This window comes from Plutella xylostella, chromosome 29 (genome assembly GCF_932276165.1).
Source record: "Plutella xylostella chromosome 29, ilPluXylo3.1, whole genome shotgun sequence".
Lineage (NCBI taxonomy): Eukaryota > Metazoa > Arthropoda > Insecta > Lepidoptera > Plutellidae > Plutella > Plutella xylostella.
In genome coordinates, this window is record NC_064009.1 from 6939620 (window position 1) to 6965768 (window position 26149).

At 38.4% G+C, this 26149-nt stretch overlaps 5 protein-coding genes across 6 annotated transcripts; 3 read left to right on the top strand and 2 right to left on the bottom strand.

Moving 5' to 3' along the window:
- Nucleotides 1-21: 21 nt before the first annotated feature.
- On the top strand, nt 22-2623 carry LOC105397252 (pentatricopeptide repeat-containing protein 1, mitochondrial). The gene is made up of 4 exons (XM_038116643.2): nt 22-1645; nt 1725-1897; nt 2087-2258; nt 2345-2623. The coding sequence occupies exons 1-4, from the start codon at nt 158-160 to the stop codon at nt 2585-2587; spliced, it is 2076 nt and encodes a 691-aa protein (XP_037972571.2). The 5' UTR covers nt 22-157; the 3' UTR covers nt 2588-2623.
- A 211-nt stretch (nt 2624-2834) lies between these two features.
- Nucleotides 2835-11065, bottom strand: LOC105392079 (eukaryotic translation initiation factor 3 subunit L). Of its 2 annotated transcripts, XM_048631832.1 has the most exons (11): nt 10910-11065; nt 10738-10833; nt 10356-10520; nt 8159-8382; nt 7377-7509; nt 6816-6956; nt 6113-6400; nt 5224-5409; nt 4379-4464; nt 3853-4000; nt 2835-3053 (listed from the first exon to the last, which is right to left on the bottom strand). In XM_048631832.1, exons 1-11 carry the CDS (start codon nt 10934-10936, stop codon nt 2919-2921), a joined length of 1629 nt encoding a protein of 542 aa, XP_048487789.1. In that variant the 5' UTR covers nt 10937-11065; the 3' UTR covers nt 2835-2918. The 2 variants fall into 2 exon arrangements, with proteins under 2 accessions (XP_048487789.1, XP_037972579.1); XM_038116651.2 differs by lacking the exon at nt 3853-4000 and having other exon boundaries at nt 4231-4464.
- Nucleotides 11066-11154: 89 nt separating this feature from the next.
- On the top strand, nt 11155-13125 carry LOC105397254 (thioredoxin). Its single transcript, XM_011569270.3, has 3 exons — nt 11155-11271; nt 12385-12630; nt 12719-13125. The coding sequence occupies exons 2-3, from the start codon at nt 12449-12451 to the stop codon at nt 12981-12983; spliced, it is 447 nt and encodes a 148-aa protein (XP_011567572.2). The 5' UTR covers nt 11155-11271; nt 12385-12448; the 3' UTR covers nt 12984-13125.
- Nucleotides 13071-13882, bottom strand: LOC105397253 (uncharacterized protein C7orf50 homolog). Its single transcript, XM_011569269.3, has one exon. It carries the CDS (start codon nt 13763-13765, stop codon nt 13088-13090), a length of 678 nt encoding a protein of 225 aa, XP_011567571.3. The 5' UTR covers nt 13766-13882; the 3' UTR covers nt 13071-13087.
- Nucleotides 13883-14964: 1082 nt separating this feature from the next.
- Nucleotides 14965-26131, top strand: LOC105392080 (caldesmon). Its single transcript, XM_011563672.3, has 5 exons — nt 14965-15289; nt 15458-15943; nt 16108-16248; nt 17013-17127; nt 24019-26131. Exons 1-5 carry the CDS (start codon nt 15098-15100, stop codon nt 24078-24080), a joined length of 996 nt encoding a protein of 331 aa, XP_011561974.3. The 5' UTR covers nt 14965-15097; the 3' UTR covers nt 24081-26131.
- The last annotated feature ends 18 nt before the right edge of the window (nt 26132-26149 follow it).

Below are 26149 nucleotides of genomic sequence, written 5' to 3' on the forward strand. Positions count from 1 at the left end.
TATGCCATACTTTGTAAACGTATTTAGTGTCAAAATCAGCTGTTTAGATGACAAGTGACGTTAGGCGTGCGTGAACGCGAATTTGAGGTTAATTTAATTTGTTTGTTTACGACTTTACAAGTCCTTTTAATTATTTGCCGTCGAATTATGACTTAAAATGGCATTTCGTGGTCTTCAAATACTTAAAATATTGCGGAACACAAGTCTTAAATGTTCCAATATAAGGACAACATCAAGCATCACATTGCCTGATAAAAATATTCAAAACAATAAAACAAAGTTCAAAACCGAAGCCAATTTAACATTCTTGGAAGACCCCGACACTTTTGGTACGTTATCTCATAAGCTTATTAACAGAGAACTCCCAGAAGACGATGATGATGTTACAGAAGAAAAATATACACAAAACATCCCCCTTCCGTCTCAGAAACTCACTACCAGACAATATGCTGATCTGATCAAACAATACTTAAAACATAAACGTTTAAAGGAAGCTATCAATGTGCTAGAGGTAAGAATGATTCAAGATGATAGAGTTAAACCAGAAAACTACATTTTCAACATACTTATTGGAGCATGTGCTGATGTGGGATACACAAAAAAAGCTTTCAAATTATTTAATGATATGAAGAGACGCGGATTAAAGCCCACAGGCGACACCTACACCTGCCTGTTCACAGCTTGCGCTAACAGTCCCTGGCCAGTGGATGGGTTAAAGAATGCTAAGCATTTGAGACAACTTATGTTTGAGAAAGGCATTGAACCAAATTTAACTAATTACAATGCCATGATAAAGGCATTTGGCCGTTGTGGGGACCTGCCCACTGCATTTCAAATAGTTGATGAAATGAAATCAAAGAACATAAGTCTCAGAGTCCACACACTGAACCATCTTCTTGCTGCTTGTATCTCTGATAAAAACAATGGGTTGAGGCATGCTTTAATTGTTTGGAGAAAATTACTGCAATTACGAGAAAAACCTAATATTTATTCATTTAATTTAATGCTCAGATGTGTTAATGATTGTAATTTAGGTACACTAGAGGATATCCAAGAATTAATAGATGTTGTGCAGAAAACAATAATGATTGCCCCTCAAAAGCCCAAAATTATGTTGAAGGGAAGTAAATCTCCAGCACTAGCTGCTCCAGGTAGCAGTTCCGATGCTCCTGCCCAGAACAATGCCATCAAAGAATCACAACATACTAGAAAAACACAAAATGATGATGATAATGTACTAAAACAGGAAAGCACAGACATAGTTACAGCAGAAGATAGTGTCAAGATTGAACTAGTAAACTGTTCAAATCAATTAGTAACTACAGAGCAAGAGAGAAGTGTACCCAACTTGTTGTCTAAATGCCCTAACATGGGTGAGGTATTATCATTACAACAAGTCAGTACAGTACAAGACAAATTTGCAATCATTGGTGGACAGGATGACTTCTTAAAAGAGTTGGCGGTATACTCAGTTAAACCAGATATTAAAACATTTACACAAATGTTAATGGTATTGGATGACAATAAAGCTGCAGAGCTAAAGCTTCTGGAGCAAATGAAATCCGCAAATGTAAGAGCCGATATAGATTTCTATAACATGCTGATCAAGAAGAGGTGCATGAGGTCTGATTATGAAGATGCAAAAGTAAGTTTCAAACAGTGTGTAATAACATTTTTTTTATGCTGTAATTACATTTTAGGTAACCAAATATGATTTATTTCAGGAAGTCAAAGAAATAATTAAAAAAGAAAATGAATTTCGAAAGGCGCGATACTCAATGAAGAAGAAGTACAGACTCCAGCTCAACGTCATGTCATATGGGGTGCTGGCCATGACCTGCAAAACCAAGGAAGATGCAGAGGCCCTGCTGCATGAGATGGAGGAAAAACAACTGAAGTATTACTTTTTAATATTTTGTTTACCTATAACTTAAATAAATAGGCTTACTTGCGGGGAACAGCTACATCTATTCTATCACCAAAAGTTCCGATTATCATCATCTTTAACTGCCAACAATACAATCGGCGTGGTGTAGTTCTATGGCACGGCACTTCTGATGACTTTCTAAAATATTGTCATTTTCAGGGTGAACATTGCAATATTGGGTGCTCTACTACGGCAAGGGATTGCTCACAATCAGTTTGGATACGTCATCTACATCATGAACATTGTAAAACATGAAAAGATCAGAGTGAGTGAAGTATTCGTCAAGCATTTAGAAGCCTTCGCTGATAAGTGTGTAAAAGAAATTCAAATGGTAAGTTGTAAAACGCATGTGGTAAATTATATGAAATCGACTCATAGCCTCAATCATGCTCACGACCTTGTCTTCATTTGTTTCAGCATGAAAAAGGTGAGCATATCAAGCCAGAGAAGTTCATGGCACGCTGCAAGACTTTCCTGAAAGTGTACCGCGAGTGGCTGAAGGAAGTAGATGCTGAAGGCTCCTTGCAGGCGGAACATCCCTGGAGACAGTTCTCTGAGGAGCAGCCGGCCACACTGCAGCGGCAAAACATCACTATTGAAGAACCTAAACGATTCTTTAGAAAGAAACGACGATTTGTACCGCCGTATACGCCAAGATGATTGTTTAGTTGGAATAAAGTTTTATAGATGACCTACCTACCATGCTTTTATTTTCAATTCAAATTATCGGTTTTAGTTCGTTATCATACATTAGTTACTTATCTGAAGAATCATAATAATATATATCAAATACAAATTTTATAAGTGCTCGAAATGAAGGCATTTTTGTACTATGGCATAACTTTAGCCCACTTTCAGGTCGCCCACTCACAAACCTTCTAACTAAACCAATAAAACCCGCCACACATAAGTAGTTACACCTTTATTTCCATACACAAAAAGGGCGTGTACAAAAGACCCATACATATAACTGCACATAGACAGAGACAGCTTAAATCTTGATGTGGTGCAGTTTGCGGTTGAGCTCCTCGAACTTGAGGATCTTCCTGATGAAGAAGTCTCCGTAGCGGTGCGCCACCTTCGTGTCCGCGATGTGCACCATGTCGTTGTCGATGTAGAAGTCCAGCTGGAAATTAAGATAAACAATTTTGAATGTTGTTTTGAAGTTATAAGAGTTTAGTGAAACTTTCGAGATATTGGTAGATTAATTCTTGTAAAGGGTGAAAGATCAGTGACCAATAACCTGTTTTGTATACGTCCTGCGCACCGTGGCCAGTCAGCTACTGACGCTCTGACTGGCCAATCTGTACATCACAGTGTCAAAGCCTTGTCTTGCTATAGTGTTCCGTTCATACATATATATGGGACATTTGGCGGTACCAAAAATACAATACAGTCCAGTCCACTCGGTACCTAGGACGACACCATATTCTTCTTCTGTGATTGATCTCATCAGGTGGACGGCAAACACCAAAGGAAAACATTTTGTGGAAGGCGATTCGAACTGACATTACCATCAAATCACCTATTGATGCACTCTCGATAATACCAACCTCAGAGCAACTCTGGAACTTGCCATCCAAGCCACTCGGCCCCTTAGACCACACCACATTCTTCATCTTGTGCTTGAAGCACAGCAGGTGTATCGCGAGCGCCGCGTGCTCGCGCGCCGCGTCGCGCTCGCCGCCGCGCGCCATCGACATGAAGGCGGCTACTAACACTCCATATCTACTGTCCCTAGCGAGGCGACTCTCCTTGTGGTGGCTATACGCTGCAGCGGCTAGATCCACTGCTCCATGGATCGCTATAAATATGACGCTGTCGATAATCATACCTGTGTCGCGAGGCCTGTTGTGTATGTGAAGAAGTCAGAAGTGTGTCTGTAACGAATACCTATCTATCAGCGTTTAATGGAGTCTACTAACCTCAGAGCCGCTCTGGAACTTGCCATCCAACCCGCTCGGTCCCTTAGACCACACCACATTCTTCATCTTGTGCTTGAAGCACAGCAGGTGTATCGCGAGCGCCGCGTGCTCCCGCGCCGCGTCGCGCTCGCCGCCGCGCGCCATCGACATGAAGGCGGCTCCTAACACCCTATATGTCTATATCTACTGTCCCCAGAAGAGTGGCTACTTTAGTATCTATTGTAGGGCGAGACCCCGCTAGTGCGTTGCGTAGTTTTCCATTATCTTTTTTATGTAATGCCCCATTGACGACATGACGCAACGCATGCTTCCTGACCTGTATACATATAAGTAAAGACTATCTAGCTAATCAGTGACTGTTGCCTAAATGTTCCTCACCTCAGAGCCGCTCTGGAACTTGCCATCCAAGCCGCTCGGCCCCTTGGACCACACCACGTTCTTCATCTTGTGCTTGAAGCACAGCAGGTGTATCGCGAGCGCCGCGTGCTCCCGAGCCGCGTCGCGCTCGCCGCCGCGCGCCATCGACATGAAGGCGGCCAGCTTGGCCAGCGGCAGCGTGGTGTAGAGTTTGAGGTACGAGCGGATAGTTGGCAGCATTTTTTGCTGGCGGACCTGTGGGGGGATAATAAAGGTGTTAGGAAAAGGGTGTAAAAAGGCTGTAGATTTGGAAACGTCTGAAACTGTACGTGTTTTACTGATGTCTCTTTCAGCGGATTCATAAAATAACAACTGAAATTCTCTATTCGTTGTTCTTAGAAACTAGGTAGGTACTTTATTGACTTTATTCAAGACCACACGACGCAAGCTTTGCTAACTTTGCTCTCCAGCGGTATAAGCTCATCTATATATATCTTTGACGATCGAATGGCGTAGTGGTTAGTGGCCCTGACTGCTATTCCGAAGGTCCCGGGTTCGATTCCCGGCTGGGGCAGATATTTGTTTAAAGACAGATATTTGTTCTCGGGTCTTGGGTGTTGATATTTATATTTAATATCTATCTATCTATGTATTTGTGTAGATATATCAGCTGTCCGATACCCATAACACAGGCTCTGCCTAGCTTGGGGTCGGATGGCCGTGTGTGAGATGTCCCCACATATTATATATTATATTGCACAAGTACTAGTAATTTTCTTTTAAATGCTGTTCAATAAAGACATTGATGTCGATTATGAAGGCAGAAAATTTAATTTTAGAGCTGTCAAAATCTTAATTGCTTTAATTAAAACTCGACTCTTTGAGTGTTCCCGTCAATGTAATTTTTACTAGCAAATTGTATTATTTGACAGCGTTAGTTAGAATTTCTGCTTTCCGAATATCTACCATTACCATTGATTAACCTGCATATTGCCAATGTCACATGATGCGTACCTCATCCATGAACACCTGCGTCTGGTGCTTGACGGCGTGGCTGCCGTAGCCGGCGGAGGCGTCCACGGGCGGCGGGCAGGCCGACAGGAACTTGGGGCACGCGAACGTGAAGCTCGCCTCGAACTCGCCGAGGTCGCCGTACTGCATCTTGAACATCTTCTCGTGGTAGTTCTTCTCGCGGAGCACCTGAGGACACCATGTTTAGCATAATTTATTGTGCGGTTTCGTTAACGGCAAAATACGCTTCGCCAAAACCGGTAAGTATAGCCTCGAATTCACTAGGGCACGAGTTCTGAGACTGTTACAGAACATCTACGGTGCGTGTTCTCAGAACATTTTGGTAACATGTCGTGATACAGAAGTCGCGCACGCGTCCACACTCTGCAACAGCGGTCGCTAGACCTAGTAAAAAAAATATACTCTATGCGCTAGACTGATGTCGCAGGAAGTTCTGTCTCGCGAGCCAAAACACGGAACCTGTTCTGCGACACGTAGATGTCGCTGTATAGTCGCGTGCGACGTCGCAGAACTGAGCGCGACGTCGCGGCGACACGTAGACGACATGTGCCTAGACAGGTTCTGCGACAATTTGTCGCCTAGTGAATACGAGGCTTAATTATAGCGCAAAATATCGCTGCGCGCAACAAGACGCTCTATGTTTATAGTCTATGGTCGAATACGACAAGAAATATTGTCAGGCTAGTATATGTATACAGGCACTGCAGACCTAGGCAGGCCTAGAGTCTAGGCTAAATGTGGATAATAGATGACTCCATTCTAAAATGTATATGGCACTATGGCATAAAAACAGATAGACTGATCTTACTGCCATTTTGTTTTATTTAAAGCTAATAAAATAATAAATAACAATAAAAACATCCCAACCCACCTGCTGAATACTCTCATCAACGCACTGCGGATGCAGCACCAGACAGATCGCCAACAGATGGTACATCTGGTCCGTCTGCTTGTTAATCTGGTCGTTCTGGTAGGACCGGGACGAGAACAGCTGTTTGGTCCTCTGCATGTACAGAAGCGCTGAAGACAGGGTGCGGATGGCGTCGGCGTAGCGCCGCATCATCATGTAGGCGAAGCCCACGTAGTAGGACGTGGAGATCTGGCACGCGGGCACGTGAGAGTATTGAGACTTCTTGTGCAGCTCGATGTTTTCTAGCACCTGTGGAGGGGATATAGGTTAGTGAATACATGTTTGTATCATTTTAATCGTATGTCGTGGCGTTAACGTTACCAGCAGCTCACAGAATACATTAAATTTTATAGTGTGTAGAAGGTATGTTCTTCAATGCGAATACGACTGAGCAGTGTTTAAAGCCAGTCACTGTAGTCCATACTTTAGTTCAGCTTGAGGTTTTCAAATAAGAAAGGGATAGCACACGGTCTTCTTCTTAGCAAATAGGTAGTAGGTACGTGACAAAACTAACCGAGAGACTAGAGCGTGTCTAGGGTTTGTCAGCGTGGTGAAAGGATTAGCAAGATAAGCTTCAGTCGCTGACTGCCCAATGTACGCCAGACTAATATTCCACACTTTATTATAATTAGACGGTAATACATGGGATGAGTATCACTCGTACCTTGATGGCCTGGTAGTAGTCTCCGAGCAGCGAGTGCAGGCGCAGCAGCCCGACCAGCGAGAAGTAGCCGAGCATCTTGTACAGCGAGTGCCGCCCGAACTCGCCCGCCACCGAGTCGGGGTCGCCGCCCGTCGCGTACACCTGACAACATTAATAAAATTATTTATTGTACCTACATAAAACAAATCAGGATAAATATTTGAACTTAATGTTACAAGCATTCTCTCTCTACCAGTTCATCTTTGGTGTTGTCTAGAAAGTGATGGTAGAATGTAAATATTACAACAACTTTATCAATACATTCCTCAAAGTGCTAGAGACACTATCTAGGGTAAGTAACCGCGGTGAAAGCAAGCCTTAAATACATTAATAATTCATCTTGTCCATGGTAACGAAAAAAATAACTGTAAGGAGACCTTAGCGTAGGCCGTGGTTGGGCAATGGCTGAATGAATAAGGTAGATAGAGAGACAGAGAGTATTGTGTCCTTCTGAAAGGCCTAATTCCAGCAATGAACGATAATAGACTGACAATAATGACAATAGCAATAAAGCCACCATACCTCGAGTTGCTTCTTGATGTTGGACTTGTCGACGAGCGAGTGCAGGACGTTGAGGATGCACAGCACGTTCCACGCCTTGTTCTCCGTGTTCAGCGCGTCGATCTCCGCCTGGCTCAGCTTGGACGTGCGCGATCTATGAAAAAATGACACATATCAATCATATTTGTAAAGGGTGTATTCTTATTAAAGAAGAATGGGAGCAAAACCATTTAAAATTGCGTATACATAGAAATTATGAAAAAAAATATTTGTACGGTGGCCTGCGCCTAAAAGTATACAGGCGGAGTTTTTAAAATAGCGATCCCTGATGATGAAGGGACCAGCTACATCTGTTATAAATCCGGGGACGTGTTGTGTGTGATGTGTGTAGCAGTGGAGTTTATGTGGATGTGCTTGAGCAGCATGTGAGCTTGAGATCGCTATTTTAAAAACTCCGCCTGCATACTTTTAGGCGCAGGCCACCGTACATAGTAGCTTGTAATTTTCCCCTGGTTCTAGCTTTTACTAGCAAGCTTAGCTTACATTAGTTTTCCAATGCATTTTTAAACTAAAATAGTGTAATTTACTCTCTAGTAATCACATTATCCTAACACAAAAATTATAACCATAACAAAAAATTTATTACAACATCTAAGTATTTAAATGCTGCAAGCTACACGCACACATACACACTCTTATAAGGATATAACATCCCCACCCCCTTATTATAAAACATAGACTTAAAATTGGACTATGTTTTGTAGTAAAAGCGAAAATGTGTTAATTATGGATTAACTAGTTACCTGTACTGAGCGAATGACTGGAACTGGTAGACAAACTCATCAATGAGCTCCCACAGCCACTGGTCGGGCAGCTCCAGCGGGACCGGCGTCTCCGCAGACAGGATGTAGTTGAACAGGTCGCAGTAGTTGTAGAACGAGTGGAAGCGCTGCTCGGGCTTGGGGCCGCCGGGAACGCGCGCGTAGATGTCGCGGAAGTACAACTCTTTGTACAGGATCATGAACACCTGGAAGGCACAAGTAAAGTTATGATATTTGGAGATACTGCAGAGTTTAATATTAAGGAACACCAAAACAGTATTGCATCTCTATGTACTAGTTGAATCAAAACAAACTTGTACAAAATATAAAATATATATGTATGTACTAGTGATGTAACGAATATTCGCATTCGCATTCGCGAATATTCGCATTTTTTTGGATATTCGCATTCGCATTCGCATTCGCAAAATTTTGTGCGAATGTTTGCGAATATCAGTACTTAAAAAAACTATTTAAAAATAATGGTAGATAGGTTAACAAAATCTAAATCCATTCGTCTATAACCTTTTTATTACAAGTTACCCTGTTAATCACATTTCCAGTCTTACTTTATCATTTGGTATTTTTTATTTACTTTGGGAAATGAAACTTTACATATTATAGTTAATAGTTTCATAAGACCTAAACATAATAAAAAAGCGTATTTTGACAGTATACAGGGTTATTTGCAAGTAGACCTGATCCTTTCAGGAGGTGATAGAGGAAGGCCTTTTCAGTCGATTGAACCCTATATTGCATTATCCAAAACTAAACCATTTCTAAAATATTTAATATTTAAGTTTTTTTTATTTTTTTGTCAAATTGTTATGCTTAACACCGAAAATATAAAAAAACTAGCCATATTTCAATATTTTTTTTTGTTGTTTTGCATAAAAAAGTGTAAAATAATCAAATGTGCATTAATTGACTTAAATTAGACATAATACTTACCTCAAAAGAGTTAAACATTTTTTTTAAATATTCACAACGTAAAAAAAAGTTTAATTTAAAAAGAATATCATACAACAATTTTTTACGCACTTCAGCTTTAAAACATTATCAACTTATAAGCTTTCAAATAAGATATTTCAATATCAAATTGATTTAGGTATCACCAACATATGGCCAAAACAACCAGCACAGGCGGACAAAATTCAATAGGAAAACTAACAATATTAGCCCAATTTAAAGGTAAAAAGTGTGATTGTTTTCAGTCCTGTTGACTTTAGTATGGAAACCTCTATTGAGTTTTCTCCGATTTCTCTGGTTGTTTTGGCCATTCTTTTTTAATTTAACTTATTGGTTTTTAAGTTTTGAATATTTTTTTTAATGTTTAACTATTTTGAGGTATTGTGTCTAATTTAAGTCAATTAACGCACATTTGATTTTTTTAATTACTTAATTTTAGGTGTCACTTATTTATGCAAAACAACCAAAAAAGTTATTGAAATAGTTTTATTTTTATTTTCAGTTTTAAGCTTAAATTTTTTGAAAAACATAAAAAACTTACATATTCAATATGTTAGAAATGGTTAAGTTTCGGACAATGCATTATAGGGTTCAATCGACTGAAAATGTCTTCCTCTATCACCTCTTGAAAGGATCAGGTCTACTTTACCAATAACCCTGAAGTGTCAGAGCAAGACAGCCATAGATTTAAATATTTTAAATGTTTCGTGTAAGTCGTCCTCAGAAACCGCACACAGTCGCAATGTGTCGTAACAGTTACGGGGCTAACTAAAGTGTACTTTAAAAAAAAAACTGCGACAATTATTGGCTAGTCTGATTCGGAATGTGTCTAGAACGGAATGTACCTCGTCCAGCACTAGATAGTCACCAAACCATGCAAATGGCCCCAAATTTTAACACAAACTGAATATTCGCATTCGCATTCGCGAATGTCGATATCAGATATTCGCATTCGCATTCGCGAATGTCCAAAAACACACATTCGTTACATCACTAGTATGTACTGGATAAGCCTGGATTTCATATAGATACTACAAAAGGCTTTATTTACATTGTAAAAAAACAAACTATATACACAATAAGACAAATATGATTATACTGGATCAACAAATCCATCCTAGCAGATGCAGCAGATTCTCTAGATTTCTGATCAGACTTAGTCAGTAATCAATACAATACAGAATGTAGAAAGCTAGAAAGTATTACTTACATGGTCATTGTCCACCAAGGGGCCAACCTCAGACTCTTCAGGCCAGGGAGTGTTTTCAAAATACTGCTCGGTAAGCTTGGGGAAGGTGTTTTCATACAAGTTTTGTATTTCATATGTTACTCCCTCGTTGATCATGTTCCGGAAGTAAACAAGGAATTTCTTGACCTAGAATCAAACAAACCAAATTTAAAACATTTTTACGTACTAAATACATAGCATAGCATAACACAGATGCAAGATTCATAGTTTCACTGACTGCCTAAAAGCAAATCGCTATTGAAATTCATATTCACGAGTCATTAAGTATTTTGTTTTGGTAACGACTTTTGCATGAATTTGATAATGTCCTGTATGTTTTTTTATGTGAATATAATGTACTCACCATATCCGGCATTTTATAGTAAGATCTATCATATTCCAGGTCATATTGAGGGTCTCCTGTGTGAGGTTCGTAGTCTCCATAGGACTCGTATCCACCCTGAAAAACACGAAATAAAAGGTTATCTTGCAAGAACTTTGCTAATCACTACGATATTAAATTGATGACAATATACCTCGTTATAATCGTCACTGGAATACATTATTGACAAGATTTCATCAAATTAAACCATAAAAAAGGTTTTTGTTGGCAAAAATAACCTCACACTTTCAAAAAGAGCGAAGCGAAAGAAATAACACAGAGTAATTAGGTTAGTTTTTTTTTAAGAAAATTTCCCCAGATAAGTTTACATAAGCAAAGCTGTTATTATTCTGAGATTTCTATAGCAACTTCTTTTTCTGATTTCTTATTTTAAGCCTTTGACCGTGGCCACAGAGTATATTATTCATTCACAGCTGTTTATGACAGTTTCATGTAAACAGAGTATAATTTTATTGTCAAAAATCTTGCTTCCTGCGCCGATTTCGCAAAATTTTCATTCTATTCATAGAGAAAAAATAAACAATTGTGAAAAGAGTGGCATCTCGAGGAGTTTTTTGTCATACTCTATACGTCATACTGAGCCTACAACGCCATCTCTTTATATTGCTCAACCTCATTGTATATATATACAGGGTGCCCTGTTGGGACACTCTGTATATATAGATATTGCTATCACAAGTTAATAGCCGGATCTCCACCAAACGATCCAATGCGATCCGATCGCCCGATCCAAGAAGTTTAGTATGTAAGATTCCTTGGATCGCGCGATCGGATCGCGTTGGATCGTCTGGTGGGGATCCAGCTATTAACTTCAATCTATAAAGATATAAGACATATTTGCGTTAACGTAGTTACACCACACAACAGTTATTACATTTATCAGCTAAATTTAAGTTCAATCTATTTATGTACCTACCTACATGCAACAATAAATAAAAAACAAATTATTATATAATTCTTTATTACCTCGCATATAACAATGTTTCAGTTCAGTTTTGTTCATGTCACTTGAAAAATAATATGCGAGTGGGTGTGTGTATTCCTTTCACCATGAAAACCAATTCATGTTTTGCTAGTTTATGTTTCCCAAGAGAAGCAAATCTTGTCACTTGTGGTGATAAAGTCATTTCATCCAATAGTGCATCATTTATCCTCGCGAGGCAAATCTTTGACGACATTTATCAGTTTGGTACACATAGTATTTTAATCTTCAGCGGATATGAAGATGTCGATCGCTCTTTGCCAGTGCCGCCATTTCAGCTCGGTTTCCGTGGAACCACATGGAACCTGGATCCATATGGAATCTGTCAGGTCACAAGAATTTCATAAAACACTTTTTGCGGATAAATATGCTTACAAAAATTACAAAAATGTTATTTGCGAGACATTGTAAGACAACTGAACTGACACTGACACGCAATTTCTTCATAAAAGCCATAGATCATGACAATGTTAACATTCAAATACTACTTATCTATGTGTCTTGTTATTGTTCTATGGTCTTGTTGATAACGCCATCTTACATCTTTTTTGGTAGTAAGAGTAATATAAAGAGATGGCACTACCTTCTACTAAAAGTTCAGCCATTAAGGCACTGACCCACCCCTGATTCTATTTCATCTTCTTGTACCTAATTCTTCCCTACGTGTGCAAAACTCACACACAATACAAAATGATTGCAAAAAGTTTAAGCAATTTAACCATCAGGAATTTAATTCTGGGCAATGGACCCAGTTGCCGCAGTTTCTCCGTCACAACAGCGCGACGAGAGATTATTAAAATTCAGAGCGCTGAAGATTTCAAGCAAAAAGTGATCAACAGCAAAGTCCCTGTCGTCGTTGACTTTTTTGCAACGTAAGTTTGGTACACAATTACGTCAACTTGATATCTTATCATCAAGGCCCAGCAACAATTTCATTAATAGTGAGTATTAATTTTTCAGATGGTGCAATCCTTGCAGGCTTTTAACCCCTAGAATTGAATCTATTATCAATGAGAACAAGGGTAAGATTGTACTTGCTAAAGTCGATATTGATGAACAAACTGACCTAGCATTGGATTATGAAGTGAACTCTGTACCGGTGCTGGTTGTCATAAAGAATGGTAAACAAGTTCAGCGCCTAGTTGGACTTCAAGACACGGACAAACTTCGCAAATGGGTGGAAGGAGTTACCACAGAAGTTTCTGAAGCTGAAGCCAAAGCTTAAACATTTGCTTTTTAATTCTATATATTAATTTGTTGCCTGGTACATAATGATATTGTAGTTACATAAAAGACGTTAAAAAACAGCACATTGGCTTATGAAATTATTTATTCCTGTAAACATTGAATTAAATCTCTAGCTCTTTTGTAAGTGGTTTCATCTGGTTTGGTAGACTCATCATCATCTTCTGCGCCATCAGTGTTGGCTCCGTTCTTCTCTGTCCATTCATCCATCTGCTTAATGACCTTATTAGCATCTTCTAGGAGGATATTCCGGCCATTTCCTTGAGTTGACTCTAAATACTCTAAAAGTAGTGGCCAGGATTCATCTGGTATGATTGATGAGAACTTGTTCTTGGTGAGCCACACTTGTTTGGCTTTCATGAACTTCCAGTTGGCCTTATCGTGCTTCCACTGTGAGATGTAGCTGAGGCACTGTGTCTTGAGCTGTTCCTTGTTAGCTGATTCGGCTTCTGCCTGTCTCTCTAAATATTTTTCCCGCTTCATCTGCCTAATAGATTTTTTACCCTTCTTGTCCGTTGATTCAGTGGCTACAGGCTGCTTCTTCTTCTTCTTTCTCTTAGGGGCAGTTTCTGTGTCGGAGTCATCGTCACTAAGTTGCCTCTTTCTAGACAAGTCCTCACTCTGCACGTCTGGTGTGTCTTCAACTTTGTCATCTTCTGTATTTTCATCTACATTCTTTACACTGTTCGGCTTGATTGCCTTGTGGTTAGGTTTGTTTTTCTTATGGCGATTATTCTTACGTTTTTTGTTACCTTTAGCCATTTTAATTCAGCAAATGTGCATAGGCAGAATTTAAATTTAGTTGATTTTCAGGTTAACCATAAACAATAAAAACAGAGAGTTTGAAAGACTAATGCTTAGAATGAGGAGTCCACCTTTTTCAGATTATCGAAAAAAAAGCGTTTTTTTACGTTATTTTATTATTTTCTACATAATTAACTTGATTAAAATAGAGATAGATAATTTGATAAAAACTTAATTTAGTTAAAATTATTATGTACCAAAATAATAATTCTACAAAGGAACCTATGCAACGTGGCACTAAAGATGATTTTGAAACGCATTTTTTCAAAATGTTACCATCTTCGGAAAAAGCTACTGATTATGTAGTTATGTTACTGTAGAAATACGACGGCGAACCCTGATTTATTTTATGTAAAATTCTCAAGAGAGCTTTCTGTAATATAGTTATACAATAATTAGAAGTGGGGACATCTTACACACGGCTATCCTACGCCATTGTATTGTAGGATTTGGAGAAAATTAATAACTAACTTCTTAACCCTATGAAGTGGGGTGCTAAATGGATTGGTAACTGGGACTATGCCTCCTGCCTATATACTATCTTATGATCTACTATATTTCACACACAGATAAAAGGTTGTGGTTGATTCGCACTCGCACATACATTAAATGGGCCTCTCAAAACAGTCGATGTACAACAAGCAGGCATGATGCCATGAGATGCTGTGGTAACTAGAGATGCTGTGGTATTCCATGTCTCTCAGGACAACAACAGTTGAGGAACTTCAGAGGAACAGGGAGGGAAGCCAGAAATGACGAGCAGGGTTAAGTATTATAGTTATGTATCAAACTCTCTACTTATTTAGTTATTTTTATACTTAATGATGAGTTTTCAAAAAAGTTCCTCTTTTCTCTAAAATTCATATCATTATGTACATTACAATTTGTCTTTTATTCATTTATTTATCTATGTAATTAATATTTTATGAAACTGTCATCTTTTACCCACAGTCAAACCAAAAACATTGGTTAAGTGGGAATTGCATGGTAATATGTATAAAACTTCAAGGTATCATAAATAAATCGTGGTGAGATATGACACCACAGATATGACACTGTGTATCACGTACTTGCTGCCTTGTAAGAAGAAACTAATACGTTTTTATGGTAGATTTTGTAGTCCCTATGCTTGCAACATAAAAAATCTCGCAATTTTTGGCACGTCACAGCCGCGTCATCATGTCTCCGTGTCTGGTTTTATCACGGGGAAATTAAATTGTACAACATTATCATTACTTAACGTTGCCTTTTTATGTGAACTATTACATCTGATATCATTCCGATTAAAATATGGAATTATTAAGAACCGCAACGGCCTCGCAGGTCTTGTATCCTGTAGCAGCTGTGGTTGTTGTGCTGATATGTGCAGCTCTAGTGTTCGTCTTCGGATTCCACTCCGCTGAGCAGCCACAGTTTGATAAACTACCGATAATAGTGGACGATCGTAAATCGGCCAACAAAAAAAGGAAAACTAAGGACAAGGTGAGCGAAAACAAACCAAAGCTTCACGGTCGGCTCAGCTGATGGAGCTCATTTTATTTTTAACCTGTAAGCATATGCTTATAGTTTAACCGGGACATGCCGCGGCTGTTCACGTGTTGTTTGTAAATACTGTTTATCCTAGTTACATGTGATTTATATTATTTTTAGAAGTCTTCTCCCAACCGCACTGCGAACGAGGAAGGTAAGGCCAAGTCCGAAAGCAAGAAGTCCCCAGCCAAGGAGAAGAAAGAAGAGAAAGTGAAGGAAGCCGAGAAGCCCAAGCCAGTGGAGCCCAAGGTCGTGAAGAAGGAGACCGTTGAGCCCAAGAAGGGAAAGAAGGCCAAGAATGTGGGTGAAGCGGAGAAACCCGCTGACTTTGATGAGGGTCTGTGGCAGGAGGTGCCTAAAAAGAGTGAGAAGAAGAAGGAAAAGGTTGTGAGGACTCCTGAGGAAAAGAAGGAGAAAGACAGCCCAGTGAAGAAGACCCTGAAAGGCAAGAAGGAAGGAAGAAAGGAAGTAGAGGTGGAGGAAGCCCGGCCCGCTCCCGTGGAGGAGAAAGTGAAGATCATCAGTGTGTCTGGCCCCGTTGTGGACGAGGAGGCTGACCGAGCCCTGCAGGCACAGATTGAGGAAGTGCAACGTATCTTGAAGGAGGTGGGTATTTTTACTATAATAATATTTTAAATTTATCATTTACTATTGAAGTCAGCTTGATGTGGAGAGAATCTATCTTGTACTAAATTTAAGTCATAGTTTTAATATTTTTTTATCATATTATTATTATTTTCTCATCAGTAATTCTAAAATAAATTTTTCAGGCAGAGCGTCGTGAGCAGGCAGTGCTCAGTGGGCTGAATGCCGCGGAGGATGAGGAGGCTGCCGTGGAGGAGCTCACCGACGTGAAGGATCTGCGCAGCAACAAGAAGAAGGAAAACAAGGAGAAACAGAAGAAGAAGGAGGTAAACTATTTCACAAACATAAAATATAGCCTAGTTTTTGTGGTAAAACTAGATTTTTTCTTAATTTTCTGTCTTTTATTTAAAAAAAGCTTGGTCAATGAAAATGATTGTGAAAGAAACTTCTCAATCTTCCTTTCATCTTTCTGCTTCTATTTAATCAAATAGTCATAATACATATTTGAACCATTCTTTTGCTTGATCTGTACGCGATTATTGATGTTGAGTAGTACATAATATTGAATTAATAGTATCCAAGGACATAGAAAATCGTACACTGGCAGGTGGAATTGTTTAGACTAAAGTTGAATAATTAGCAAATTAATGTATGTTTAGAATATAATTAATGCAACATAATATTAACCTTATCATTAACTTAACCTTGAGACATTGTCAGGAGTGATTGCTCACTGACATAATTAAATTATTAATGCATAAAATAAATTAGTGTCTCTATCATCAATCATTATAAATGTACAATTATGGAGGAAATATAGCTGCGTTTAAAATAAAGCAGATTACCTACTTACAACAAACACAAATAAACTGGCCCACACATCACACAACACATCCACGGACCTATATGTACCCAGTATGTTGCACTTATAAGCTTGTTACTAGAACGCGTCACTGTTTGCACCCTGCCTGTAACTTTTATTCGACCCTACATAGAGTCTGATATCTAGAAAAGGAGCAGAATATTTCTTTCAATCTGTAATGCTTTAAACTTTAATTTCATAACTGTACCACATTATTTGTTATTTCAGACTGTCGGCGCCAAGACTGCCCCCAAACCTGAACCCTCTCCGGAGAAGGACAACTCTGACTCTTCCGAGAAGCAGGAAGAAGCAACTAACGCGCCCGTATTCGATGAACTAGGAGGTAATACTTCTGAACTATTTATTTTGACATCATCTTTGAAATTGCTAGGTACCCACCAATTTTGGGCAGTGTAATTATATGCTGAAAATTGGCACCGACCAGGAAGAGTAGTGTGGACATAACAAATCCGCAGGAGATAAGGTACTTGTTATTAAAAACTTTCTCAGTCCAACGCTGAATAAAACAACACTATATTTGTCCTTTTCAAGATATATTCACTCAAGCAAATACATGTATCCGAATGGTTCGGTGGATAAAGTAGGAATGAGCCCGATTCACAGCCAGCAATGTCTATTTAAAGACTTGCTTCTAGCTTGAATCGATCTCCACCCTGATGCATATCCGTTTCCGAACTCACAATATTAAGTTAAATTCAACAGGAAGGAGTCAAAACAGCAATCAATAAAATGGTGTGCACGGAAACGGAAATGGAATAGGTCTAAATTAAATATATTTTTAACGGAAGTACGAAAACAGATATCACTAAATTTAGGCGGAAATACAACTTAATCATGACAGACTGATACATTATTTTAGTCAAAAACGGAAGCTCAGTAAATCTAAGATAAATATTGATATAAAACATTAAATTAACAGAACACAAAACTAAAATGATAGTGAATACATGACACAATCTTAAAAATAGATGATTTTATGTTTAATAATCTAACAATCGGCCATCCTGGCTCTAAGTTTGTCCTCAAACTTAAACAAAATCAAATCAACAATAGGTACATACTATCTGCAATGGCACCCTCATCAAAGAGTTAACGACTATAAATCTTTAACTCCTCAACCGTTACCATCTTCCAGATTAGTTAAACTCAATTCTCCAATATCATCTGCAGTGATTCCCTCATCACCAAGCGGCACCGCCACTTTGGTGATCGTAATCACCTTCCAGACTTTCTTAACCGATCTGCAGTGGGACCCTCACAACAGAATCAAAAACGTAATTATAATATTGTTTTGAATTCTGAAGTCGTTACCACCTTCCAGATGCAATCATTAATCCAATCATATAGTGAATCTCTCAATAACTTTCTCGGTTCAATTCAATATAAAATCAGTCAGCTCATGTTAATTAATCTTAAAATTATTTACTAATTACTATTCATCGCCTCTTCTAATTTATATTTATATCTTAAATTATCCTCATATAATTTACAAACAATTCAATTTAACATCAATCATCTTTCAGACTAAGTAATTCATAACTAACTAAATCAGTGGTTACATACATAAATTTTATCAATTGTTACTCGATTCATCATCTGAACTTTCACTTTCCGGAATCGTAATCCACGGTTGAATACGATCCACAGACCAAATATTACTGTAACGACCCTTAGTTATTGTTGACCCAGGAATAGTCGACACCTCGTAACGATCGTTTTCTAGGACTTTACTTATTTTGAATGGACCCGTATATTTTGGCAACAATTTTCTACTTTTTCCATCATTTGAAGGAGTATTTTTCAAAATTTTTACCAGATCCCCTACCTTGTAAATTTTGGCACTCTTTCTATTTTTGTCGAATCTTTGTTTTTGTCCCATTTGATCCTTGTCAATATGCTCAACTATCTCGGCCCTAATTTGATCAATGTCTTTAGAATTTTGTCTTGTTTCTACTACTGCATCAGCTAATACCCCCTCTCCTTTTCCTAATAATCTTTTTCCGAAAAGTGCTTCAGCAGGTGTTTTTCCTATTCCTTTGTTTAGGGTGTTATTTAATCCCCATTGCATGTCACCTAATTTTTGGTCCCATTTGTTTTCGCCTGATTTATCTGTATACGACCGAAGACCATCTAAAATTGTTCGGTTGTATCGCTCAACCTGACCATTTGCTCTCGGTGCGGATACAGCGTTGAGTATGTGTTTAAACTCGTATTCTGTACAAAATCGCTTGAACTCTGCCGACGTAAAACAAGTACCTCTATCTGAAATCAATCGGTGAGGGTGGCCAAACGTTGAGAACACTTCCTTCAGAGTCCTAATGGTCGGTTTGGATTTAGTATCTCGAAGTGGCTTTAATATACAAAATTTTGTAAATCCGTCCACTATAACCAAGAGATATTGATTACCAGTTGCTCCTTTAACAAATGGTCCTAGATGATCCACATGCACCGTATGGAATGGTACATCTATCTTCGGAATATTGTGCAAGTAACCTTCTTTCGAACCAGCGGGTTCTTTAGCGAAAGCACAATGTATGCATGACTTTACATATTTGGAGATGAATCTTTTCATTTTGGGAAACCAAAAGTCCTTCTTTATTTTATTTAAGGTCTTCTCCAATGCAAAATGACCGATCTCGTCATGATTGCGTTGGCATATTTGCCACCTAGCACTTTTTGGTACAACCCACTTGAGCTCTTCTCCAATTTTTCGATAAACGCGATTGTTTTTTATCACAAAATTTTGTTTTATGTCGCTTATATCATTGTATTGAGGGTCCTCTAGCACAGAACGTATGTGTTGTATTTTGGGATCGGATAGTTGCAGGCTCAACAACCAGTCATCTTGTGTTATGTTTAATACACGAGATAAGTGATCATATTTATCAGAACCGTCAGTGCAATGGTCACTCGGATTGCGACTAAGGGCGTCTACATGCCGCATAGAACACCCTGGTTTGTGTATTATAGTGCAGTCGTATTCCTGTAGGGCAACCCACCATCTCGCTATACGAGGTATTAGATCTCGCTTGACGAATGTGGTGCCCAACGCACTACAGTCAGATACGATTGCAAAAGGTTTGCCTAGCAAATATACCCTAAACCGACTTAGAGACGCTATCACCGCAAGAGTCTCGAGTTCATAGGCGTGCATTATTTCCTCATCGCTTGTGGTCTTTCGACTGAAATATGCAACTGGTTTTAAGTCTGCTTTGTCATGTTCTTTTTGAAAGAGAATACCCGCTATCCCTAATTTGGAAGCATCGCAATGTAATTCCAAAATGTGGTTTGGATTGTATAAACTTAGAATGGGTCTTTGAACCAACTTTTCCTTTAATGAGGAAAATGCTTCTTGTTGTTCTTTCTCCCATTTCCAGTGAACATTCTGTTTGGTCAAGTCGGTGAGTGGTTTAGCAATGGTCGCAAAACCATAAATGAATTTCCTAAAGTAACTTGCAAGGCCAATAAATTGCCTTACCTCATGGACTGACTTAGGTTCCGGAAAAGATTCTACTGCCATTATTTTCGCTTTACCTGGTCTAATACCATCGGCAGATATTTCAAAACCAAGGTAATTGATATTTGTCTCAAAAAATCTGCATTTTTTAACATTTAGGGTTAAACCAGACTCCCTGATCAATTGGAATGTCGTTTTTAATTTAGTAAGAGCCTCTTCAAATGTTTTTCCTGGTATCAGTATATCATCCATGTATGCTATTGCACACTTCTCCGAATTTATTTTTCCAGTGTCATTTTTACGAGGTGTAGATAGTATTTTATTGATTGTTCTTTGAAAAACAGCTGGGCAGTTGGCTAGACCAAATGGAGCTCTACGAAATTGAAACAAACCATCCGGTGTTATGAAAGCTGTAAGATGTTTACAACTGTCTTTCACAGGGATTTGGTAATAGCCACTGGCCATATCTAGGCTTGTAAAGTATTCATTTCCACTTAGTAGATCAATTTGATCGTCAATGCGGGGAAGCGGAAATTGATCCCTTACAGTCTTCCTGTTCAAGGCACGATAATCAACACACAGTCTATATCCGCCTGTCTTTTTTGACACAAGAAGTACGGGGCTTGCATATGAAGACTCTGATTCTTCAACTATATTGTTATCAACGAGTTCCTTCACCATTCCTCTGACTACCTCTTTTTCAGTATGACTTAATCTATAGGGCCTATAAACAACCGGGGTATCGTCAGTAAGTTTTATTTCTAATTCGGCGATATTAGTGCACCCTAGTTCAGAAAGATTCTGCGCAAAACAGTCGCGATACTCAGCTACTAAATTGTAGACTTTATTCTTTTGTTCTTCGGTCAGGGAAGGATTAACGAGAATATCAGACTGCTCAAGTGGAGGTAAGTCACTTTGAACTGTCAGGCAATGTAAAGGTGGTTCTTGTGGACTTTTATCTGCATTTATGAGATAACCGCGGGCAATAGTCAAATCTTTTTGAAGGTAGATGGGCAGTTCCGAGAAACTCACTACATAAAGTTGGCACTTATTATCGTTGATGTTGTATAATCCTTCTTGAATGCAGTATTCAATTCCGTTCACGTTTCGATAGCTAGGTCTGATGTAAACATCCGCATCTTTAACCTCGGGGCAATAGCATTTTACTAATCCTAATCCGGTTATTTCCGAGTCAGACTCAACATAAAGTTTTAGTTTGTTAACATACAGGTCTTCTTTATTTTGTTCTTTTTCTGCATCAATTGTCCGAGAAAATAATGTGAATGTTTCGTTGGTTTTTGCGATAATAACTTGCGGCAGTTCCGTGAAGTTCTGCCCAACTAAAAGTGGGGTATGCAATTGGAAATCTTTGACGATGTACGCTGTAATTTCTGCTTCAACTGAGTCAATTTGCAACGTAAAAGTAGTTTTTCCTAATGGCTATACGCTACTGTTAGCTAATCCACGTAAAATAGGGATTTCGTCATGTGTAATTCGTAAATTGAATTTCTTGACTTGCTCTTCTCTTATTAAGGTACAATCGCTTCCTAAGTCAACAAAACATTCAATTCAAAACAAAGGATTCCTTTGTTCAGTAAAGCTTGCTTATAATATTTTTTACCGTTTGATTTCGAACTATCTATTAAAAGAACTTGTTTATCCGAAACCTTTTGTTTGTTTTTGTTTGTGCATTCGCTACTTTTATGACCAAATAGTTTGCATTCGTCGCATTTAATTATAGGCTTAGTACACTGGTGCACTCTGTGGCCCTTTTCCCCACAGTTAAAGCAACTTGTGTTTGTGGAAGAGGGCACAAATTGACCTGACTGTATGTTATTTGATCGACAGTTAATTGCCCTATGACCGACTTCGTTACATTTGTTGCATATCAAACCCTGCTTTCTATTTCTAGTTATCATTTTAAACGAATCTTTTTGATCCTTGCAAACATCCTTTAAAAACTTTAATAGGTCTTCTGGCTGTTTAAATTGACCCGACACTGCACCAGAACGTATAGTTCGGTCGTCAATCCCGTGAACTAAACAGTCAACAGCTCGTTTTCCGGTTATTTCACAAGCGTTAATTAATGTCATTTTTTCATAAAAGTAATCATCTAAGCTTTCCCCATATCGCAACCTTCTCTCTAACATCTCTGATAAAAGCGAACCATAGTTGCTTTCACATGGAAAAGATTTAAGCAATAGCACTTGCCAATCTTGCCAGCTACGTAAGGCTCTGGTACCATTTTTTGGCATGCCCCTTTAATTTTGGCAGTGCATAATGCATAATATGTGTTTCCCCCCAACCATAAATTTGGGCACATTCATTTACTTTAGCTAGCCATAGATCCATTTTGTGATTTTTTATTGATGGGTCAAAATCAGGTATCATATTATCGCTGGAGTTAATTTTAGATGATGAATCGGGTTTTAACAATGTGAGTAGTTGTGCTAATTCACCAATATTGATAGATGTCTTTGAAAGTAATAAATTATTGTCTGACTGACCTTGTCGATTGCATCCACTCACTGTCTGGCTATTCTGCTCCAACGCACCGTCGCTGCTGCTACCCGGCAAGGCACTCACTGGATCCTCTCGATGGGTAGCGGCCCCTGGTTCTGCATACTGCTGTTTATTGGCTGCCAGCACTCCACTGTCCTCTCGTCCGGTCGCAGATGGTAGCTGGTTACATTTTGGAACCTCCTGTGCTTCCACGTGGTTGTGAGTAGTCCTTGGTATATCCTTGGATTTTCCTTGTCGCCCATCGCGTTGATGACGATTAACACCACCAGGAAGTATGACACTCCGGGAAACAGTGGTGGGCGAACGATCACGACACTTGGATCTCCGGGCAGTACCTTCATGTGAGCGGTCACGTCGTCTCGATCTCCGGACCGTGGCATCACTTCGTCTAGAATCATCCTCACGGTAAGATCGCTGTGTCGTTCTTGAGCGGTCACGACACGTTGATGGTGATCTTCTTGCCCGTTTTCGTCTCGGGCTTCGATTTCTCTCCGTCGAGCGGCTTCTCCTGGAGGTGGCGTGGCTGTCACCACGGTCTCTTCGTGTTCTTCGGCGCCTTGATCTTGATCTCGAGCGGGACATCGTGTGGGAATAGATAATGCGCACTTCTGATAAAAACTTTCTCAGTCCAACGCTGAATAAAACAACACTATATTTGTCCTTTTCAAGATATATTCACTCAAGCAAATACATGTATCCGAATGGTTCGGTGGATAAAGTAGGAATGAGCCCGATTCACAGCCAGCAATGTCTATTTAAAGACTTGCTTCTAGCTTGAATCGATCTCCACCCTGATGCATATCCGTTTCCGAACTCACAATATTAAGTTAAATTCAACAGGAAGGAGTCAAAACAGCAATCAATAAAATGGTGTGCACGGAAACGGAAATGGAATAGGTCTAAATTAAATATATTTTTAACGGAAGTACGAAAACAGATATCACTAAATTTAGGCGGAAATACAACTTAATCATGACAGACTGATACATTATTTTAGTCAAAAACGGAAGCTCAGTAAATCTAAGATAAATATTGATATAAAACATTAAATTAACAGAACACAAAACTAAAATGATAGTGAATACATGACACAATCTTAAAAATAGATGATTTTATGTTTAATAATCTAACATTATAGACAATAGTGATTTTGAGCACAAGTGCCAAAGTGTGTGTACCTGCAGTGGTCCGTGTTTGTCACAAATACAATTTAATACCTGTGGTTTGTTCCAGACTCGTGGACAGACGCCAAGGCCCCTAAGAAGAGCAAGAAAAAGGTGCGCAAAGACCAGTGAGTGTATGATGAGGGCGCCACTAGTCGCTAGCTCAATGTGCTACTGCAACGGACGCTCGCGACCGCCCCCGCTACTCTGTGCCTTCTAAAAACAACGCCACAGACACAGAGCCGACACAAGGGGTTGTATTTTCAATTATTTCTTCAAATTCAACACTCTTATAAATCTACAGTTGCTTAAACGGAGAGTGGTAGTTTACAGGGTGTGATAATTATTTATATTAAGTTTTATTATTGTAACTGTTCAAACACATTCAGTCAAGTTTCGTCCATGTTTTTAGTTGCATATTTTATTTTAAATTTAGCTCATGTTGACTTGTTTTTTTTCATAATAATTTAATGATTGTTTTCAATTAAGCATAATATTTGTTTTCATTTTGTAGGAGTGATTATAATCGTGTGTAAGTATCGGGAGATTAGCGACGTTTGGGAATCTGCAATATGCTTAACGGATTTATCTGTTTGTGTAGGCGAGGAGCAATATATTTCTAACTAATGTAGTCAAAGTTTCATATTTGTGGTCCTCATTTGAGACTGAAATAGGTAATGAAAAACATAAGTCTCATAATTTCCCAAAGTTAAATGGTGCTTTTAGTCAAGCGGGAAGACCCTTTCATTCCATATCTCTTTATGTTGTAGTCTAATTATTATCTCAATCTCAATGTACTAACTATTTATTATGTCGGAGTTACTCAGTCGCCACGAATAAAATATGGTGAGACGTGAAATTGGACCAATAAATGTTTCTTAAATTAGTTGCATCCTGCAGATCATAATATGTTGGCATTGCCGATGTAGCAGTTTTCGGTCCCACTATTTCTGCAAAACTCCTTAATCTTTTAGCGTGCGTAGGTAAATTATCGAAACTATAAAATACCTTCTTAACTTCTACGGTTCGATAACACTAACCTATTTATTTACTACTTTTATTGCAGATTCCTTTTAATAACCTAGAGTTAAGTATAATTTAGAGGATCCTGTTATTGATCATACATGATTATCACTTGTAAAGATAAAAATTGGTAGTGTTGCAACTGGACTTCGATTAGCTTAATTACTTGTAATACTACCTACTTTATCGATTTATATTATGATAATGGAGAATCATAGTAGGATATTCTACTAAAAAGTTAAGTTACATACATTGTGACTAATAATAAAAACATTATTCTAAATTATAATATAGTAATGTACTCATAAATAGATAGATCTTACCATCAAGTGCTTACCCGTGTAAATATTTTATTCATATTTTACTGATATAATTGACTATCAACTATCTAGAAACATTGAAAATAGAAATATTTTTTCTAAAAAAATATTAAAATTATTAGATTTTCGCATAATATGTAATATTTATTGTGATTGCCAATATCAGAGTGTACCTGGTGTATGAAACGCCGCCAATACTAGAAGAATTCCCTGAGTGCATCTATTTTGCTCCATAATTATAAGTTAGGTGTATTTTGTTTCAATGAATGACAATAATTTTCCTAAACTTCTGTTTGAAATTGCTGCCAGCATCCAACCAGCATCTGAAATCTTTACTTGTAAACTTGTAACATCTTATTTTCTACTGTTTTGTGTCATTCAACCAAACAGTTCAAAAGACTAAACTCTTGACTGACTAATGTCGGCTGTAATTTCGAAATCTATTCAAGTTCTACTTCGAACTATTTTGTTACGTTTGTATTCTAAGTTTACAGGAATAGTAATAGCTTTTTTACTTTCCCTTAGTTTTTGTTGCTCTAAATGTATTTAAGAAATATTTTATTATTACTACACTTTAGGGCCTACCCCAGTGGAGACCCTTTTTTCAGACTTGTAATTTCTTTATCAATGATGGGTTGGATACGATTACGTTCTACAATACATTAGATGTAATGTAATTTCGCTTCATACTGATATGATAGTGTAGTAGTAATCCGGTTGTCGGTGTGTGCGACACACACACACACACACACACATATGTGGACACAGATGTTATTGTTGTATAGGCTCTATGAATGAATGTGTAATATATTTTTTTAAACCAATAAAGGGTGATATTGATTCATTGTTTGATTGAAA

Coding starts and splice junctions, on each gene's coding strand:
- LOC105397252 (XM_038116643.2), top strand. CDS start 158: ATGGCATTTCGTGGTCTTCAAATACTTAAAATATTGCGGAACACAAGT. Junction 1,646..1,724: donor CTGATTATGAAGATGCAAAA/GTAAGTTTCAAA, acceptor GATTTATTTCAG/GAAGTCAAAGAAATAATTAA. Junction 1,898..2,086: donor ATGGAGGAAAAACAACTGAA/GTATTACTTTTT, acceptor TGTCATTTTCAG/GGTGAACATTGCAATATTGG.
- LOC105392079 (XM_048631832.1), bottom strand. CDS start 10,936: ATGTATTCCAGTGACGATTATAACGAG. Junction 7,510..8,158: donor CAGTCATTCGCTCAGTACAG/GTAACTAGTTAA, acceptor ATTTTTTCATAG/ATCGCGCACGTCCAAGCTGA. Junction 4,001..4,378: donor GCCAAGCTGGCCGCCTTCAT/GTCGATGGCGCG, acceptor AGCCGCCTTCAT/GTCGATGGCGCGCGGCGGCG.
- LOC105397254 (XM_011569270.3), top strand. CDS start 12,449: ATGATTGCAAAAAGTTTAAGCAATTTAACCATCAGGAATTTAATTCTG. Junction 12,631..12,718: donor GTCGTTGACTTTTTTGCAAC/GTAAGTTTGGTA, acceptor TTAATTTTTCAG/ATGGTGCAATCCTTGCAGGC.
- LOC105397253 (XM_011569269.3), bottom strand. CDS start 13,765: ATGGCTAAAGGTAACAAAAAACGTAAGAATAATCGCCATAAGAAAAAC.
- LOC105392080 (XM_011563672.3), top strand. CDS start 15,098: ATGGAATTATTAAGAACCGCAACGGCCTCGCAGGTCTTGTATCCTGTA. Junction 15,290..15,457: donor AAAGGAAAACTAAGGACAAG/GTGAGCGAAAAC, acceptor TATTATTTTTAG/AAGTCTTCTCCCAACCGCAC. Junction 16,249..17,012: donor AGAAACAGAAGAAGAAGGAG/GTAAACTATTTC, acceptor TTGTTATTTCAG/ACTGTCGGCGCCAAGACTGC.